General features: G+C 62.9%; 1 protein-coding gene across 13 annotated transcripts in view; it reads left to right on the top strand.

The window, feature by feature from the left end:
• Positions 1-755: 755 nt before the first annotated feature.
• Positions 756-19,514, top strand: part of BAIAP2 (BAR/IMD domain containing adaptor protein 2) — a 60,590-nt gene continuing 41,831 nt past the window's right edge. For 12 of the 13 annotated variants that reach the window (XR_004311591.1, XR_004311589.1, XR_004311587.1 and 9 more), the window contains exons 1-3: positions 11,325-11,450; positions 15,162-15,237; positions 16,667-16,753. Coding sequence is in view for 8 of the 13 variants with exons in the window: in XM_032456618.1 (XP_032312509.1) it covers positions 11,340-11,450; positions 15,162-15,237; positions 16,667-16,753 (274 nt within the window). In the remaining 5 variants the exon portion in view is untranslated. Of the gene's footprint in view, positions 971-11,324; positions 11,451-15,161; positions 15,238-16,666; positions 16,754-19,514 lie in introns of those variants that run through there. The other variant, XM_032456619.1, reaches the window with a different exon arrangement.

Raw genomic sequence — 19,514 nt, 5'->3', positions numbered from 1 at the left:
TCCCAGGGTCGTCCCCCAGGGTCCACCCCTCTCCAGGGTCCTCCGTCCCCGGGGGTCCCCCCAAGGTCCTTACTCCCCCGAAGTCTAGCCTCTCTCCTGGGAAGGGTTGGCCGGGATCGTGGTCGCCCAGCAGACCTACCTCTGAAAGTGCCGGGTCGTGGCCAGACCCCCGGGGCAGCTCGCCGGCCTCTCACCGTCCTTCGCCAAGCAGGCGTCCGAGCGCCAGGGACCCTCCCTGCCCAGCGCGGGTCCCTGACCCGAGCCGCCCTCGGGGGAGAGGCGCCCAGCACCCGGCCGCCACGGCTCGCCACTTTGCGGAGTGCCGCCCCCTCGCGCGTTCGCGGCCGGCATCCTTCGTCCCCCGCCACCTTCTGCTCCTTTCTTCCTGCGCCACCCCGCCCCCGCCTCCCCGCCCCCAGCCCGGCTGTCGCCGGGGCCCCCAAGGCTGTTCCCAGGGCCCCAGCCCGCGTCGCGCCTCCGCCTCCTCCCCCAGGATCGACAGCGCCGCTGGCCAATCGTTGCTTGGCGCCAGCCCACAAGCCCTGCCCCCCCGTTCCCGCCCCCTTCCCCCTTCTCCGGAACTCACCAATGGGGAAGGCAGAGCGGGGGCGGGGCCTGCCGGTTGCCTAGCAGCAGCGGCTGGGCGGGGGCGGGCGGCCGGGGGCGGTGATCCGGGTGCGGCGGGGGCGGGCGCGCGGTGGGCGGGGCCTTGGAGGGGCGGGGCCTTGGCGGCTATAAAGGTGGACGCCGGCCAGACGCCGCGTTCCTGGTCCGGCTCCGTGCGTTATCTGCTCGCTCGTTTCGCCGCACCCGCCGCCGTCGTCGTCGTCGTCGCCGCCGCCGCCGCCGCCGCTGCCGCTGCCGCTGCCGCTGCTCACGTCCCCACTCCGGTCCGTGGTGCAGCCGGACCAGCACCATGTCGCTGTCTCGGTCGGAAGAGATGCACCGGCTCACAGAAAATGTCTACAAGGTGAGCCCCGCGCCCTTGCGCCCGCCCGGGAAGGTGGGGGTACTGGGCCTTCGGGGGTCATTCTGGTGCGGCCGCGGGGACCCATAGCCGGCCGGGCACAGGTTGGCCCGGGCGCCCACGCGCCGATAGCCCCGCGCTGCTCCCACGCGCCCCTCCACGGGCCTCTTCGTGCGCCCACCACGCGCCCCGGGACCGGAGCCCTCGGACCTGAGTGGGGCGCGGGCGAGGGGCTGCGGGGGTCCGGGGGCTGCGGGGGTCCGGGGCCGTGGCTGCCTGTCTCTCTACGCCCCGTGGTGGCTCCGCCGGGCGCGGTTACGCAAGCCTTGGGCACTTTTTTCTAAATAGGCTTTTCCTTTCCATAACTCCTTCCCAGGTGTTAATGGACATGGCCGGGTGGGAGGTCGCGCGCGGGCAGGTTGGATGGGTGGACAGATAATCCGTCATCTTATGTAACCGCGGAGAGAGAAGACTAATTGTGTAGGAGGCTGGCGCTCCTGCCTGTGTTTCTGATGTGTGAGGAGTTTTCTCACATCCCCCGGTGCGGAACGCCAGTGTGGGTCTGAGCGCGCGCAGTCCGCGGACCCCCTCGCCGCCCCCGCCCAGGCCGTTTTTGCACCTTGCGTGCAGGTTGACAGGCACCCAGGTTTCTGTTCCTCAGCATCCATTTTCTCGGCTTGGACCCCCACCCCCACCCCACCGACACAGACCCAGGCTCCCGGGGGCTCAGGGCTGTTCCCGGCGGCATTTCGTCGCGGGAGATTCATGCCCTGGGCGGTCCGTGCGGTCCTGTTACAAAACTGTGCTCTGTTTCAAAACTGTGTCTGAAGGTTGAGCCTTAGGCCGAGGTTGGGGAGTTGGTATTGACGCGGCGGTTGCTGGTTCATGGCGGCCGAATGGGATTGCAGCGCGCTGGCGGAGCAACAGTTCCTAATGGTGCGAACAACTACGGCTGTGCCTCCTGAGCCAGCGGCCTGCCCAGCCCTCTTGGCCGCCCGGAGGGAGGCCTCGGGGCGGGGGGAGGGCTTTAGCTTTCAGCGGGAGTCCGAGGCGGCTGGAGTCTCATGGCTGCTAATGAAGGTCTTAAAGTTGCAGCTAGGTCACCTGGAGGAATCCTGAAGGCGGTCGGGATCGACTCAGTCAGTTCTGAAGCCATGTTAGAACGGCGGGTAAACAGCAGACGGAGCAGCACGTGAAGGGAGCAGCCTTCGGGGTTTTTGTGTTAGTACCGCGTAGAGTCGGCGGCATGCGCTTTTGGCGGTGTTGCTCTGTAAGAAATGCTGTCAAGGGAAGGAGTTTTATTGAATTATTAGTCATTAGTTTTGTTACGAGTTGTTCATTATTGCAGGGACTGGGAGAGAAGTGCCAGTGGTGGCAATTTTTTCTTTCCTGTTTTCCCTGTTTCTGCACTGAAACCATTAAACAGGAACTTTCTCGGCAAGAATTAGGAGGGGTTCGTGGCGTGGCTTTGCTCTGGGGAATCCCAGGATCACCCTTAATGGAACTAACTCTCCCTGCTGGGCAGTCGGATGCATGTAGTTGCAGCAAGGCAGCTTCTAGACCGAGGTGTGATTTGTTTGGAGGTCTGAAGTGAGGTTTGTCGGCAGGATGGTGGCAGAAAACTGTTAGGATTCGAGTGTTTGGGGACTTTCAGCAGACCAGAGGGTTTTGGGGGCGTATTCAACAGGCAGGACTGTGGTTTGTGCTCGGCGGGTCAGCTGACAAGTGAGCTCCCATGGGAGGGTGTGGCAGAGACCCAGGATTTTCTGGTGGGACACGTCGGGAGGCAGGTGTCTGCAGAGCGGGCTGCAGGGCTCGGTGGGCAGGCGGGGTTTGCGGGCGGTGCGCCGCCGCCCTGCGGCCTGACCGCCTAGGCTTCCAGTGCAGCGCTGTTGCTGCTTGTGGTTTGTCCCTGGGGAGCTCGGGGCCCCACCGCAGAGTCGGTGCAGGTCTGATGGCTTTGGCACGCCGGCCGGGCGGACATGGCCCACACGAGGTGCAGTCAGACCGCGGGCCCAGGTGGGTCTGTCCGGGACGCTGCCGCCTCTGTGCCTGGGTTGGCAGCTTGTGGGAGAGTGGCTGGGAGTGGCCCTACTTGATGTCACCCCCTGCTGCGGTTCTGCTGTTCGCTTTGGTCCCTCTGTCCACTCAGCTGCAGTTCTGCGTGGTGGTTGCCTTGGCAGAGAACGGCGTGACGGGGACGCTTGTCCTTGGCCTCCTTGATTAAAAATGCGAGAATGAAATGCAGTTTTGACTCTCCTCCTTGGAAGACTTGCTAGTGCTAAACTTAATCTCTCTCTCTGTAGCCTGGCTCCCGTGGGAGCTGTGTCCTCGGGGAACTTCATGGAAGATGAAAGGCTGAGGCTCTGAGAGGTCTGCTGAGAACTCGCCCTCAGACCCTGGGCAGGGGGACAGGGACTGAAGCCCTCCGGGCTTTCCTGGGGCAGGCCCGGGGCTGGGCCCCTGGGGATGCGGGTGCGCACAGCGGAGCTTGCAGCCCCAGCGGCCCAGAGCAGTTGCCCCGGGCAAGGGACAGAGGTGGGGGTTTGCTGTGCTGCTTAGAATGAAGCCCAAACTGAGCCCTCTTGGGAGACGCTCCAGGCGCCCTCAAGTGCTGTGGCGGCCCTTCCTCAGCAGCTGACCTTGGCTCCCGGCTTCTGGGGAGTGACTGTCAAGGTGGTGGTTTTTTTTGTGGTCCTTTATCCCAAGAGGAGGGTAGTGGTTCCAGAAACAGCACTGTGGGCCTCCATGTTGTCCTGAGGATTTGTGGGGAGGGGGACAGCTTGAGAACGAGGAAGCTCTAGGAAGGCCTCGGGCGTGGTTGTTCACCGCGTTTTGTGCCTTGCTCAGCACAGCAGGGCTGGTTACCAGAGGCTGTCTGGTCATCCTCGCTCTGCGGCTGTTGTGGGGAAGCCGTCCTGGCCGTGCTGAAGCCGTCCCTCGAAGGTGGCTGTCTCCAGTGGGTTCTTGCAGCCAGCATTGGTTGGCTTTGTCTTGGCAGGTGTGAGGTGGGTCATCGGTGCTGGCAGGAAGGGCCCACCTGGACAGGTGAGAGCCCACTGCCAGCTGTGCAGTCACACCATACAATTGGTCACCATCAGAAGCCTGGCACCTGGAGTGGCTCTGGCTCCAATCGTGTGGTGAAGTGGACTTTCTGATGGGTGCTTCCTTGGCAACAGAAATGCCTGCTGGGGAGCAGAGCTGGTGCTGTGTGTGTGCATGTGGTATGTGCTTGTGTGTGTGGGAGCCTGTGTGCACACATGTGCATGCAAATGCCTGTTTTGTGTGTTCAGGGGCGTGTGCACAAGGTACTTTAGGGGCTCCTTGCCTCGTTGAGGTGGCATCTTCCTACGAGACGGTGGGCCCTGCTGTCCATGAGTGGACTCGAGCCTCCGCTCCCTGGAGCGCCGCGTGGCACCTGCCCTCCCACCACCAGTGTGTCGGCACCATTGCATCTCCCGTCCTCTCTGGAGTAGCCAGGGCAGCAGGGGTGGTTTTCTGTCGCACTGATCTCTGAGTAGACTGGCTTCTGCAGCTGCTGGTGCCCAGGTCACGTCCCAGAGGTCGTGGGCTCCAAGGCGTAGGGCTCTTGTTGCTGGCCTGTGCCCACGTGTGCTGACGGGTCTGAGGGAGTGAGGTGGGGTCCGGCGGCTCTGCAGAGCTCCTCCCTGGGCCAGGAGTGTCTTGTCTGTACCACGGTCCCTGTGGATCTTGCCCTGAGAATATGTCCTTTGATGGGGCTGTAGCTTGGCTTGTGGGACCGACTATGTGCATGCGAGGCTCCAGGTGGAGGCTCGTGGGGCGTCAGTGGGGAGGTCTGTGGGGTGCTGCGGGAGCTGTGTTCTAGTTGCTACCTTGCCTCAGACTAAGGCTTGCTGAGGGCAGGCCTTGTCCACCGGGCCTTCTCCCTAGCTCTCCGGCACAGGTGGTGCTGGGGGGCTACCCAGGTCTGGGCTTTTCAAGGGCAGTGGAGGACTGACTGCTGAGCAGAGGGCCACATTCCCTCCCGAGTACAGGGAGGTGGGCTGGGAGGGGGCTCGGGGCCTGGCTGGCAGTCCCCTCCAGTTTGCAGGTCTGGGGAGCCATGCTTGGGACCAGGAGGGTGGCAGGCAGGGCTGGCCTTGTCACTCGCCCATCCCCGCCAGGCTTGCATGGCCCTCGGCCCGGGCTGCCTGTGCTGTCCTCTGGAGGGCACACCTGAGCAGGGATCTGGTGGGGGTCCTTGGGTCGTTGGCCACTGGCTCCTGTTCTGTGTCCTTGGCCCACCCCACGTGGCCTTCCTGGGCAATTCCCCTCGGGCCTCAGATGGGGGAGGCTGTCCTCGTCACGATGCAGGCCTGTGCCCTCTGGACACTGCATGGGTGCCTTGGGTGGGGCTGTCCGCACTGCGCTGCCATCTGCTGCCCACGGGTGTGGACCACCCCGGCGCCTTCCTCCAGCACGCTCCCGGCCCCGATGTGTGCGCAGCTGGGAGATGGCGCGAGGCCCCAACTCTTAGGGTGCACGGTGTGCGCGGGGGTGCACCCCGTCCCCCCCCGGGCGCCCAGGGGCTCCAGCCAGCAGGCCTGGGAGGAGGTTGGCTCCCAGGTATCTCTTAATGGAGGAGATGCTGTCCCCACCTGTCCTGCTTCTGAGTAACCAGGTGTGGTGACTCAGGACCCACGTGGTCCCTGACTGTGGGGCCCCCGGTGTGGGACTGACTGGCCCATGGGTGTCAGTTCTTGGGGACAAGTGAGCCTGGTCTCTGCATCTCTGTCTGACCCTGCCATGGTCTGTTTTCTCAGCGGTGGCCCAGAGCCCTGTGGGTTCTGAGGGAGGTGGCAGGCTCGTGTCCCCACGCAGAGTTCCTTTTTCTCAGGGCTTGAAGGCAGGTCGAGGTGTTGGCTGGGAAGCACCTGGTCCTGCTGTGTCCTGGGCACCTGGGGTGGCGGCTGGCGGTGCGCAGGTGGGGCCTGACGGGAGACCAAGTCCTGTGTCTGGGAAGGGAAAACCTTGGGAGCAGGCAGGGGGTCTGCACCTGCGTGTGAGCATCCAGCGGGCGGCCTGAGGTGTCAGCAGGACCCTGAGGGTAGTCGGGGTCCCACGCTGGCCCCTCCTCCCAGCTTGTGCTGCAGGAGCCATCCTGTCTTGGAAATCTGTCTGGTCCTCGCTCCTGTGGGACGTCCAGGGAACCTCGCCTTTTCTGCCTCGGGCTCTGGTTGTGTGGAGCCTCACTCCTGCAGTGAGCACAGGGCCCGGGATGGTCCCGGGGCCCCACAGGCTCCCCTTTTGGCTCCAGGGCCTGCTGGGGGCGTAGGGGCGCCAGTCCCAACGTCCTGGGCTGTGAGGTGTGGCCCCAGGGGCCCTCCCGCAGACCCTCAGGGCCAGGTGTGTGAGGGCCACCCATGCCCGGGGATCTGCGGACCCTGAGCTGTAAGGTGCCGGGAGAGGCCGTGCTCCGCGAGGAGGAGTCGGGGCCCCAGTGGGGAAAGAGCGCTTTTCTCTCTTCGAGTAGTTACTTTTTAGCTACGAAAATAGTCCTCTTGGAACTGTTTGGACAGGTTTTTAAAAGTCGTGTATCAAGTGCACGTGGAGTAAATCAGCAGGGTTTTCCTAGAACCTCTTTGGAGCTTCGTTTCAGTGCGGCCGTCAGGCTCAGGACGCCCTCTGGGCCCATCTTGGCCATCCAGGGGTTGGTAATGGGGGCTTCCTTCCAAGGCCTCAGACCCTCGTTTTGCTGGGGTTTTTTGTTTTGTTTCTATTTTTTGCTTTTTTTTTTTTTCTTTTTTGACAGCGGAGGTAATTAGGTTTGTTTATGTATTATTTTTAATTGTTGGAGACATCGGGGATTGAACCCTGTGCCTCGGGCGTGCGAAGCATGCGCTCTACCACTGAGCTACGCCCACCCCTTCTGCCATTTTTGTTGCTGGCGTTTTCTTGTTTCTTGATCAAAGGAGGTTTCCCAACAGCCAGGATCCCTGTTCTCCTTCATCCCTAAGTGGTTTGTGGGTGTAATGTCCCCACTTGCCCTGTCCAGCTGTGCCAGGGACAGTCACCTGGCAAGTCTGTGCTGGGTGGCGACGCACACGATGGATCGTGAAACGTGCTGGGCTTTCGCAGGTGTCTGTGCCATGAAAGAAGCCGACGTCTTGTCATTGGAACAGGGGTGGGAGCTTGGTGGGGGAGAGGGTGTGCCCTCAGCCCTGGGAGCTGGAATTCCGCCTAGAGGCTGTCAGAGCTGACCTGCTAAGGTGAGATGGCCTTGCTGCTTTGAGCGAGTGGGGCTTTTAGAAGAAGGGGTGTGGTGTGCCCGAGGTGGAGGGCCAGGGGCCCCTCCACACTCGCTGCCCCGCCCAGTGGACACCCTGGCAGAACGGGTCTGTTGTCCACACCTCTGTTTATTCTTACTTGCTCCCTCCCAGGGGAGATGGCGTCCTTTGCAGTCCAGGGACCGATGGAACTCAGGCCACGGCCCATCCTGCCCTTAGGTATCCAGGGTCTTGCCGGTCCCAGCTAGCAGGTGGTCCGGTGGAGGCGGCCCAGCCAGGGCAGGAGTTCTGTGTTTGGGCTTCTTGCGCCGGTGCTGCTGGGGAGGGACTGAAGCCGGTGCCTGGGCCCGGATGGTCTCATGCTCTCTCTGGTTGTGGCTCTGCGGTGAGGGGAGGGGGCACACTGGCCACGGCCACCTGGGCTTTGCTGTCTGCTGATAATTGCGAGTTGTGAGGAACCTTTGATGGTTTGCTCAGGCCCAGCACCGTTCAAGGGTGGTGTGTGTCCGCATTTGTCCCTGACCCCGCTTTGCGAGGGGCCCTGGGTGTCCCAGCGGGTGGGGGAGCCTTCGGCATGTGGGCGGCATGTCCCAGCTGTCAGGGTGCTCGGCTGAGCCCGGGCTGGAGCTAGGCCTGCCCTTGTCTTCCCATTTGAGAATCCCACGGTCCTCAGGCAGGGGTGTTTCGGTTCTGAGTCACCATTTTCTTACCCGTGGAGCCCTTCCTGGCCGTAGGGCATGTCGGGTGAGTGGTGACAGCGGTGGTCAGCTTTGAGGATGGGAAGTCCCTCAAGGGGCAGGAGGTCCGTGGCGAGGGCGGGGAGGCCCATGCTGAGGCCTCCGTCATCGCTGTCTGACTTCCCGGGTGCCACGTGGCCCGTGGCCCGCCAGCGCATCCTGCCTGGCGGCGGGCGGTGGGCGGAGGGCAGCCCCGGAGTCGCGGGGCCACGTCCCTGCTGGCTCATGGTGTTTCCCGTCCCGCGGGGAGCCCGGCCTCCTGGAACTCGGTCGGAGCCTTCCTAGGGGCAAGGACGTGTCAGTGGCCTTGGAATGTTCTAACTGGTCAGGCAGTAACCAGAGCTGGTTGTGTTGTCGGCGGTGATATGAGCACTGAGGGCAGGGCCTGAGCGAGGCTTGTGGGGATCGGCCTGGGGGCGACCTCCTGGGGCTGCCAGGCGGCTGGCGTGCCTTTGACCCTGTCTTGCTGGGGCTGGGCTCCACGTGTCAGTGGGGCAGGGCCTCTGGAGGCCTCTCCCGGGGCGTGTGCGGGCCTCCCCCCGCGTCCTCACCGGGTCGTCCTCTGCCTGTCTGTGCACTGATCTCTTCTCAGAAGGGCACCAGTCCTGTGGGATTAGGGCCCACGCACGTGACCTCATTTTACCTTGGTCGTCTCTGTAAAGATCCTCTCCGAACAGTCACTTCTGAGGTGCTGGAGTTAGGGACAGAGTCAGCCCCTGTCACCCGGCAGCCGAGGGGCAGCGGGCTGGGACGCCTGGGCCTGCAGAGACCTGTGTGTTTCCAGGCTGGTGAAGCGCTTCCCTGCTGCGCGGTCGGGGGCGGTGCTCTGTTACGGCACCGGGAAGACCCCCAGGAGCATACCGTGGTCTCCTCGTGAGAGTGACTGCGGGGAGCACAGGCTCCAGCCTAGTGCTGACCCACACAGAAGGCATCTGGCGGGCAGGTGCCCTGGTGCGGGGCCGAGCAGTCGGGCCAGGTGTGGCCAGGCCCGGACACTGGCAGGCAGGTGTCTGGTGCTCATGGGGCCGTGCCCCACTGTAGTCGGGACGGCCGGACGTGCGTCTGGATAGGAAGGAAGTGGCCAGGCTGGTGGGGCCCGTTTGGACCCTGCCGTGTGGCTCCTGTTCTGGCGGGGTTTGTCCAGTTCCTGTGGGGCGGCTCTCCCAGTGGGACAGACCCCGCCTGGTGCTTGCTGTCCCCCTCCAGCCTGAGCCCACTTTGGGGCTCGCTGCCCTCATCAGGAGGGGTCAGTTGGGCTTGGGGCACCTGAGGACCCAGGTCCCTAGAAAAGGCTGCGGTGCGGGGCAGGGGTCCAGGGCCCCAGGACTTGGTGGTGCTGCTCGGCCCCATGAGTGGGTGGGGAGCTTAGGGAGCTCGACCACTCCTTCCTCATCGCACGGGGCTGGGAAGGCCCTGCCCTCAGACCAGGACCTGGAGAGTTGGCCAGAATTTTGCCTTTTTCCTCATGTCACCCATCCTGTGGTTTGGGGCCTCCCAGATCCCCTAGCACAGAACCTGCCCCTCGGCCCCTCCTCGTAGGAGGCCAGTGTGCTCCCGGGTGTCACTCTGGGCACTGTGTCACAGTCACGAGTTGTCACTTCATTATAACATTGGCAGCTTCCCAGGAAGCTTACGGAGGCTGAGAACCACTGTTTTGCTGCAGGGCGGCTTCTTGGCCGCTACCACCCCCTCCTCACCCTTGGCTGGGCTGTGGGGCCAGCAGGAGCCCCCGCTACAGTATGAGGGCCACCGCAGCTGCCCTCCAGGCCTCTCCTCTGGCTCCCGGCAGGGCTGGCTGTGACCCCCCCGCGGCCCACCCCTCACTCGAGGGCGAGGGGCTGTCCCAGGGCAGCACAGGGCCTTGCTTGGTTCTGTTGCAAACGTTTTTTTGTGCACTCTCCACAGGAGGCTGCATCACTCTCGGCCTCCCCATGCTCTGGGGTGCAGGCCCTTGTCCCATCTGGGGGCTGTCGGGCTTAGAACGTGCATGTTTGGCGTGGGGGGCCCTTGTGGTTTGTGGGGTCTCATGGCCCCTGGGGGCGTCCCGTGCGGGGCATGGGGAGTGGAGCCTAGTGCTGTTGAGGTGAAATCTGTGTTGAGTGCTACTTGTCTGTCCCTATTCCTTTGGGGGCCTTTCCCGTGGGCCCCCCCCCACCTTCGCTCTCCCACCCTCACCTAACTGGCTGTTTATTCTGGAAACGTCTGTGTCCCCTCACTTTATAAAGTGCAAACCCATTGTCATCTTTGTGAGTCCAACCGAGAGAGAGCCAGCTGCAGATCTGCCTCCTCCAGGAAGCTCTCTCAGCACTAACAGAACTCCTGGAGTTGGTTTTCTTTCTTCCAGAAGGTCCCCAAGACAGATGTCCAAGTTATCAGAGGGGTGCAGAGCCTTCTCCTCCCAAGCCCCGCCCGCTCACCGCCCACCACCAGGCGAGAGTCCTGCAGAACAGCTGGAGAAGGCAGGCTTCCTGGCTCAGGATGGGGGTTCCTCTTGCAGTGTGAGCGGGCCCACTGCCCAGGGCCTCAGGTGTTGTGCTCCTGGCGGGGGGGGCAGCTGCAGCAGGTAGAAGGTAGGCTCCCTTGGGGGGCCGCTGCCGCCTTGCCCTGGCAGCTTCTGGGCGGTGACACCGTTGGACGCGAGTTGCTGGTCCCAAAGCTGGTGGCTGCTCCTCCTGCCGCAGAGGTGGGAGGTGGGGGCAGTCGGGCACCAGGCCCGTCCCTCTGGTGGCCAGGTACCCTGGCACCAGCCCTCACCCTTGTTCTGACATTGCTGGAACGTGGCTCCTGAGGGAGCTCAGGGCTGGTGGAGTTGCCAGGTGACACCTAGTCTTCTCTTGCTGGCCTCTGCAGCCCGAGGAGGGAGGGGCGAGCTGGACCATGAAGCCAGCCTGCAGTTGAAGCCAGACTGGCTCCACCAGGACCCAGCTGGCAGGCTCTTAATCCCCTTGGTCCCCCTGTGAGATGGGGCAGTGGCACCCACAGTCCGTCCAGTGGGGATTCATGGTGATCAGGGTGCAAGGCTGTCCCTCCCTGTGTGGCAGGGAGGGTCCCAGCATGGTCTCGTCCCTAAGTTTGTTCTTCCAGAGGTCGAGTGTGTAGAGAGAACACAGCGTGGCTCAGCCGCATGCACGCAGGCGCGCGTGTGCGTGGGATGCAGGCAGACACGCCCGCCTTCCTCGGCAGCAGGAGGCTCGTCACTTCCTCTGTCTGTGGCAGCCCTGCCAGGAAGGTGCTGGGGGTGGGGGTGCGTCGCCAGGAGCGGAGCTGAGGGATAAAGAGGATCCCCAGCTGGTGAACAGCGGACCCCGGGCGCAGGCAGAGCAGTCCCTTGGCCGAGCTCCCTTCTACAGTTGTGGTGGCCTCTCTAATTGTGACGCCAAGTTGGAGATGGGGGTGTCCTGCAGCCCTGGGTCTTCATTGGCTGTGGAGACCCAGGACCCAAGTCAGTCCAAGTGGTTGTCACCGTGCAGGCCGCCAGGATGCCCGGGAGTTGACCAGGTGGGAAGGCCTCTGTCCGGGCTGGCAGCTCCCAGGGTCCTGCCGATGCTGCCCATGCAGCTGGGCTCGGCCCCTCTCATCCCTTGTGTGGACACATGGGGCTGGGGTCCCAGGGTGGATGGGGCAGCTGGCCCTAGGACTGGAGGGGTGGCAGGGATGTCCAGTTCTGTGACATCTTAGCAAGAGGGCCACTGCCTGCCATTCCTGAGCTTGTGAGCGTCTCTGGCCGAGACCCCCTCCCTCCTTGACCCTCCCTCGGCGTGTGCGGTGGAGGAGGCAGGGAGCCCTCATGGCGCTGGGCCCACGGACACTGCGGGGGGTGCCGCCAGACATAGTCGAGGCGACGGCAGCGTCTGGAGGGGTGTCGGTCTTACCTGTAGAGCACAGGTCGGAGTTTGTAGAGGCTGCTGGTCGTTGGCCGTGTTGTGGGGTCTGTGTCCCGGCTGCAGGAAAGTGGCCTCGTGCAGGGGCCTCTCTGCGGCCCTCCAGCGTCACAGCAGGCGTGAGCAAGGCCCTGTGGCCCTGGGGGCAGCTGCACGGTCTGTGCAGGGAGGCCTCCCTCCTAGCCTGGCACTTCTTTGGTGCTGGTGACGAGAGACACTCCCTTTTTCTTGGAAAGTAGACAAGGCCGCCTCCTCCCGTCCTGCACACGCTGTGGGATGTCGGCTCCCTCCCATCAGAGTCCCACGGAAGACTCCGTGGTGGGGTGGACAACGGAGCCCTGGGCCCTCTTGGGCAGGGCTTCTGCCTCTGTTGGTGCACGCGTCTCCTCCCAGGGCCCCACAGGTGCCTGTGCGCTGTGTGTGGAGGGAGGGGCTGCACAGGCCCCTGGACGGGCAGCCGGCGGGGTGGGGACACTCACCGGCAGTGGGGGGTGGCTGGGCCCCTCCCAAGGCCTCTGAGGGTGGGTTTGGGCCCTTCATGGGCCTGGGGACGGCATGGCCCGCTGGGTCCAAGAGCCTCTGCGTGCGCCCTAGCACAGTGATGGACTCCAGCTCGGGGAGGCGCCCACCGGAGGAGCCTCTCCCACAGGGAAGTTCCTTGTGGAGAGGATCTGCCACCAGGGTCCTCCCGACAAGGTCCTCTCGGACCCATCTCATCACTGGGGCTGCGTTTCTGGGAGATCAGCGATCTGCAGGCCAGGGCGGGGTGACCGTGCGCCTTCCTGTGGAAGCCCGCCGTCCGGCCCTGAGCCAGCATCCGGGAGGCGCTGGGAGCAAAAGTGGCCCTTTGGCCAGGGCGGGAGGGCCTCCCTGGGACACCAGCCCCACAGCCCTCACGCGTCTGCCGCCGCCTCCAGGCCGGCGAGGTGGTGGCTATGTGACTAGGCCGTGCAGCCCAGGTGGCCTGGCTGGCACCCCGCGCTCCTGCCCTGCCCCCTTACTCACACATTCCTGGTGCGTGAGCTCAGCGCTGCTCTGAGGAAGTGAAACCTGGCGCTGTTCCGTGTGTCACTGGGAGGGCGTGGGCGTATGCCACGGTGACCCCCTGGTTGGCCTGGGCCTCTACTGGTCCCCTTCCTGCTGTCCATCAGGATATTTGGGGCTAGAGGAAGGGAGCTGTGGAGCCTCCTCTTCTGCCACGGGGAGGGGCTGCGCTCATACACCACCCTCGCCGGTGTCAGCCGTGTACCCGTCACGGCAGCTAGAAACCATATACGGACAGGGCGCATGCGCGTACACGCCTGGTGCTCCGGCAGCAGGAACCCAGCTGCCCTTGCAGGTTCAGACCCCCTTCTGTTCCGAGGACACGGCCATCCTCCAGCCTTGCTCCGCCCTGACGCGGGGCTGCGCCATCCCCGCCGCCCACCCTCTGCCCACAGCCCCTCGCCGTCTCCCCCGGACGCCGCGCCCTCATTAGCTGCTGCCTGTTAGGTGACGTCTCCAACCCCACTCCCAGGTGCTCCTTGGATTGGATGCATTCAGACTTGGGTTCCCCACTGCAGTGTCCCTAAAACCACTGACCTTCGTCCTGCCCTCTACCCCCTCCCGCCCCCAGCCCCACATTGCCGGGGCCGGCCGTCTGCCCCGCCTTCACTCAGGTTTCTGAGCAGCTCCGAGGGGTCTACGGCTGCGTGGTCTTGGCTACAATCTGGGCTCCCCTGGGGCAGCTGGAGGATATGTTTCCAAGAAGCAAACGTACTTGGGTTGACTCTCGGCTTCCCCGTCCTGCCCGGGAAAGCGGGCGTCCCCACCATGGGCTGTTCGTGCACCTTCCTGTCTGTTCTTACCTGCCGCCTCCCTTTACCCTGCTCCTGGCGTCCTGCTCCACACCAGCAGACCCTGCCGCGGGGCCTTGGGTCTGCCCCTGCCTGTGGCTCTCTGCTCTCAGCCACAGTCCTGTCTCCCCTGTGCTTCCACTCGACTGAGAGCCCCCTTCCCCATCTCTGAGGGAGCCGTGTCCTGCTGTCTTGTTCTGCCGCCCAGTGTGTGGTGTGGGACGTTGGCCCCGTGGGGACGGAACTTTGACGAGGTGACTGCTGCGTCCCCGTGTGTTCCTCAGCCCGGTGCAGCACCCGGCAGGTGCCCTCACCCTTGCTGCATCCAGGAGGGAAGGAGTACTTGTCCCGTGGACCCCGGCACTTGTTGGGCGTGTTTCCTTCCCAGGTTCCCTGCACAGCGTGGAGGGGTGTGGCCCAGCCCTGGCAGTGAGCCCCTTGGACCTGGGTCTCCATCCTGCTCTGTGCTGACGCCCCGGCCGCACGGCAGGGTGGGCGATGGAAAACACAAGTATGGGGTTTTCTGGAGCCCACACCCCATAGCCCTTTTCGGAACCTGCGTTGGTCCTGCTGGCCTAGAGGAAGGAGCTGGGGACAGAAAGGTGTCCCGTGGGCCAGGCTGGGAGGGCGAGGGCACCACTGTGTTCATGCGGAAGCACCTGGGGCTGCGGCAGTCTGCCCACGGGGCCAGGCCGCTTCCCCGCCCGCGCTGTCTCTCCCTTGTCCTCAGGAGAGACCAGACACGTATCACAGGGAGGAACTGAAGATGTGGGATGTGGCCACGGCCTTTCCTTAAAAGTTCTTGCAGTGTCCTCACTGGCGGAGGTTGGCAGCTGGCCGTCAGGGCCCGTTACCCGGGGGAGCTCTCATTTGGCCGTTGTTTGCGTGCGCCTGTTTTTATGCCTTGTAATTAAAACATTCATTTGGCCTTCGCAGTGAAAACCTAATTCCTTCGGTCTGAGAGCTGGTGGTGGTGGCACGAGGCTCGAGTCCGTTGGGTGCGCGGACGGAGCCTGTTGGGTCCTTCCTGGCGCTGTTTGCCGTCAGCCTTTAATCAGAGCTGGTGCTTGGTAATTGACGTGTTGAGTGAGGATCCTGGTGGGAGGGGGCTCCAGGCCGGAGGAGCCTTTTGTGTGCGGCCTGCGGGGGGCCCTCCTCGCTGACTCAGCCCTGCCAGACAGGGTGGCGGCCCCTCTGCGCAGCGTGTCTGAGCCCGGCTGTGTGCTGGGTGCTGCCCACGAGGCCGGCGTGTGCTCGCTTGTGTCATCCGCGGGCCCGATGCAGCGGGATCTGCTCCTACCCCGCTGTGCAGATGTGCAGGCTGAGGCCTGGGGCCTTCACCAAGGACACAGCTGGGACTGGACTGGGGCCTTACCATGGCTTTGTGGTCTCCGCCCTGGGTGTAGCACCTGCGGGATTCTTCCCTCACTGTTCTGATGCCCGGAGCTGCCCGGTGGCCCGTGCCCCTCATGCTATTCTCTTCTCTGTTTCAGACCATCATGGAGCAGTTCAACCCCAGCCTCCGGAACTTCATCGCCATGGGGAAGAACTACGAGAAGGCGCTGGCAGGTGAGGCCCGCGGCGGGTGGGGGCTGTCTCCGTGGATGCACAGCTCCCGGGCCTGATGTGAAGGGAAGGTGTTCCCAAAACACGACTTGGCGGAGGGAGGGCGGAGGCTCCTTACCCTGGAGGCCCGCGACGCTCAGTGCGCACCGCGCGCCGGGGCCAGGAAGTGCCGGGGCGGCTGCAGCCCTGGAGATGGGGGTCGGGGGTCGGCCCTCGTGGCTCAGGCCGGTGACTGGTCCTCTCTGGAAGGCGTCGTCCCAGGACATGGCTCGCCTCCCTGTGCTTCCTCCCCGAGCGGAGTAATTTCTTTCCCAGCCGTGTAGTGTCGATGTCCTTGTGGTGAATCCGTCAGGGCCTGGCTGGGGGATGGGCTCACATGCCCTTGTCCCTGGATGTGAGGCACAGGCCCCCGCCTGGGCTCCCCACGAGGTTCTGTGGGGACTGTGGGTGGAGCCGGCTGTAGCCCCTGCCTGTTTTCCTGGACTGATGGGACAAAGCCCACTGGCCACATCACACTGTCCCTCAGCTGCCCTCCATCTCCCCAGGCCAGCCAGGCCTCTGCCCACTTGGCTTGCCCTCCATCTGTTCCAAGGAGCCCACCCGTCCGGGTGGCAGACAGCTCCAGCCGCTGGGGCTTGGAGCCCACACGCGCTCTCAGGCTGCAGAGAAACTGTGTGCTTCATTGAAAGCCACCTGAATAGAGTTTGATCAACTGCCCAGTTGTAAGCCCCTAACCGGGTTCTGGAGAAAAGAGATTAGAAATTGTAATTATGCTTCTGGCAGGTGCTCCCCGTAGCCCTGCTCTAGAGGGGCTCCGGCTTCCCTTCAGCCTGAGGGCACTGGGGGCTCCTCTGATGAAGGGGTGAGTGGGCACACCTGGGGTCTCGAAGTGTCCACATCCCGAGGGTAGCTCTGCCGCAGGCAGCAGGCAGCAGGCACCAGGCACCAGAGCCTGGTCCTGGGAATCCGCAGGCCCAGAGCTTTGGTCCGAGTCCCGCGCGGTCAGGTTTGCCTCTGATTAAAGCAAGAGGCGCCGTGGGGTTGGGGCGAGGCCTTCCGCCCGCTCTGAGCATGTCACTCCCAGGTACACGTCTCGCTCTGCAACCGGGGGCAGTGACAGAGCCCCCTGCCAAGGCTGGCTGGGGAGTCTCCCTGCCCCTGGCTTTGCAGGTCTCTCGCCCGGGGCTGGTGTCTCATGAGAACATTGCGACCACTCCCCGTGGTCGGGGCGGCACCCTGCAGTTTGACTTGAATAGCTCAGGACGTGAGTGGACACCGTGTTCTCACGCGGGAAGGGCTCTCACGATGGGAATGAGGGAACACCGACAACAAACAGCTCGGGTCCTGCCTCGTGGGAGCCTGCTGGGCGCTGGTGCCACGGTCCTGTCACTGCCTTGCCAGGGAAGTAACCGCCCCTTCTTTCCTCCCTCAGGTGTGACGTATGCGGCCAAAGGCTACTTCGATGCCCTCGTGAAGATGGGCGAGCTGGCCAGTGAGAGCCAGGGCTCCAAAGAGCTTGGTAAGACCCCCAGGGCCTCTGAAGTCGCCAGGTGTCCCCAGGTAGATCTGGGACCCTGTCCTGTGTCTGGTCCTTCATTGATTTGGGGTTAGGTTTTCCATGTCCATTAAGAAGAGACTCCCTGAAGTAGCAGTCACCCTCGCAGCTGGCAAGGGCTGTGGGGTGCACACCCTGCTGAAAGTGGGGTGCCCCGGGTGGCTCAGGGTCCCCTGAGGAAGTTTGGGGACGAGGAGACAGATCCGTGTTTATAGGGATTTGTGGCAAAGCCTGAACGGCCGGTGCAGGGACCGTGTGAAAAGATGGACTCAAATGATGGCATTTAGTGACGTTGGGGAGGCGTCCCTGGTATGAAAACAAGGAGCCAGTTTTGTAAGAATACCAGCGAGGGACGTGGCTGCCACACGCAACTCGGGGACCTCGCTGGGCCGAGAGGAGGGAGCAGGCCAGATGCCCCACATGGGCCGGGCTGGACGTGGGCCTTTATTCAGCATCCAGAAAGCCGCGGGTCTGCAGCTCTGTGGCTCTGGAAGGAAACTGGCCTGCTGGGGACACAGAGCTGATCTGCCCTGGGCGGCCCCGTGAGGACTTGGAGGTGGGGGAGCCATGGTGGTCGGGCCTGTAGGCTCAGCCTGGCTGGTGCCCTGTTGGATGTTTGGGGTGAACAGAGGCCTGGATCTTTGGTGATTGGCAGTGGGCAAGAACCAGCTTGTTCCTGAGCTCAGAGGCCCTGCATGGGCCCTGCCCAGCGCTCCTGTTGTTCCTACCACAGGCCCAGTGAGTGGAATTAGGGGGGCGGGCTGCACCTGCCGTCATGGCAGGATGTCCCTTCACCTCTCTGGGAGCTGCTGGGGGCTCCGGCCTAAATCAAGGAGCTTCTGGTTTGCTTGTGGGTTTTGGAAATCTCTCCAGGGGCTCACTGGGGTCCATCACCAAATGGGAGTCTCTGTGCATGTCAGCAGGGGTAGCTGGTGAGATGCCAGCGTAAAGGAGACCCCATTTCCTCTGCTTCCAGCAGTTCTGACACCAAACGTGGGTTTTCCCACAGTTCAGATCACTTCTCACACTATCCCTGGGGTCAGGACAGACCCACTGGTTGGGGTCCTGCCCTGAGACTGCCCTCACCACAGAGGCCAGCGCAAGTTATGGGCCTTCTGTCCCCACACTTCTGATTTGGCTACAGTTTGTGTTCCCGCCACCCTGTCCCCAGGTTTGGTAATTTGCTGGAATGGCTCACAGAACTCGGGGCAACGCTTGCTTTATGTTTATCATAAAGGCCGTGATGCAGGATGCAGTGGGCAGGTCCATGAGGGCACAGGAGCCTTTGTCCCCGTGGAGCTGGAGTGCACACCCCATGTGGGTGTATCCATCACCCTGAGAGCTATCCAGACCCCGCGGTTTAGGGATTTCCAGGCACCACCAGTTGTTAACCCAGCCTCCAGCGCTTCTCTCCCTTGAGGGTGGGGGTGGGACGGAAAGTTCCTCTTCTAACCCCTGGCGATCTTTCTGGGGATCAGCCCCACCCAGGCTCCCACCCACAGTCACCTCCCTAGAACCGAGGATGCTCCTATCACCTGGAGATAACAGGGATGTAGGATCTGCGTCAGGAGCCAGGGCAGAGACCAGTGTGGCTTTCTTCTTGGTCGCTGTCATGCCAGCCCTGCTCTGGGAGTTGAATTTTTCCTTTTTGTAACGGATTTATCGAGACTTAATTCACATGTACAACTGACCACTGCATAACACAATCTGGTGGTTTCTGGTATGTTCATGGGGCTGAAGACCATCACTGTCTAGTTCCTAAACATTTTACTCACCCCCAAGATGCAAGCTGTCGCCATTAGTAGTCACCCCCACCCCAAAGCACTGATCTGCGGCCTGTCTGGACTTACTGCTTCGGATGTTCCTGCAGTGGAGTGGAGCACTGACCCACTGTGACTGGTCACATCTGACTTCTCTTACTTAAGGTCATGTTTTCGAGGTACACGTGTTGTAGCGCACGTCAGAGCTCCGCTCTTTTCATAGCTGAGTAATATTCCGCCGTGTGGACTCCAGGGGTTGCTTCCACGTCTTGGCCGGGTTCAGTAGCACTGGAGTCAGCGGTCAGGCACAAGTGTCTGTGTGGACATTTCTTCGTGTGAGCCTGGGATGGGAACCACCGGTCATGCAGTCGGAGTTGAATTTCTAATAAAGCAGTGCACACGCTGGTTTAGAGACGAGCCGCCTCCCCCAGCCTGGCTGCCCTGCCCGAGGCCCGCTTGTCAGCCCTGTGTGTCATCTGCCTGTGTTTGCTTCCATATATATGAACAGGCGGGTTTGCGCTGTTTTTTCTTAATTTTGGACACTGTTTAACGACTCTTACTCTAGAAGATCTGGATTTAGCATTTTTGCACTGTCCCTTGTTCCCCCAGTAGAACGGTGACCACTTTTGCTTTAATCAGTGTCTGGTGTAGCATTTGCGAGGTGGTGACAGGAACCCTTTTCTCAGCTCAGAGGGACCAGCCTGATCGCTGACGGCGTGATGAGGTGGACACGCGTGTGCACGCCTGCCCGGGCGGGATCGGCCCTGTCGCCCCCTCCCCGTTCCCCTTCCCCCATGTCCCCTTCCCTCGTGTCCCCCTTCTGTGTCCCCACTCCACGTCCCCCATGCCCGGCAGCCACTGCTGTGCTTTCTGCCCGAGGTCCAGCCTGCACTCGCCCGCATTCACGTCTGTGAAACTGCAGCATGTGCTGTGCTGTGGGTCTGGCCTCTCTTATCTCGTGATTG

Source organism: Camelus ferus, chromosome 16 (genome assembly GCF_009834535.1).
Source record: "Camelus ferus isolate YT-003-E chromosome 16, BCGSAC_Cfer_1.0, whole genome shotgun sequence".
Lineage (NCBI taxonomy): Eukaryota > Metazoa > Chordata > Mammalia > Artiodactyla > Camelidae > Camelus > Camelus ferus.
Note: the sequence above shows the minus strand (reverse complement) of the source record. Positions and strands in the feature narration are given on the sequence as shown.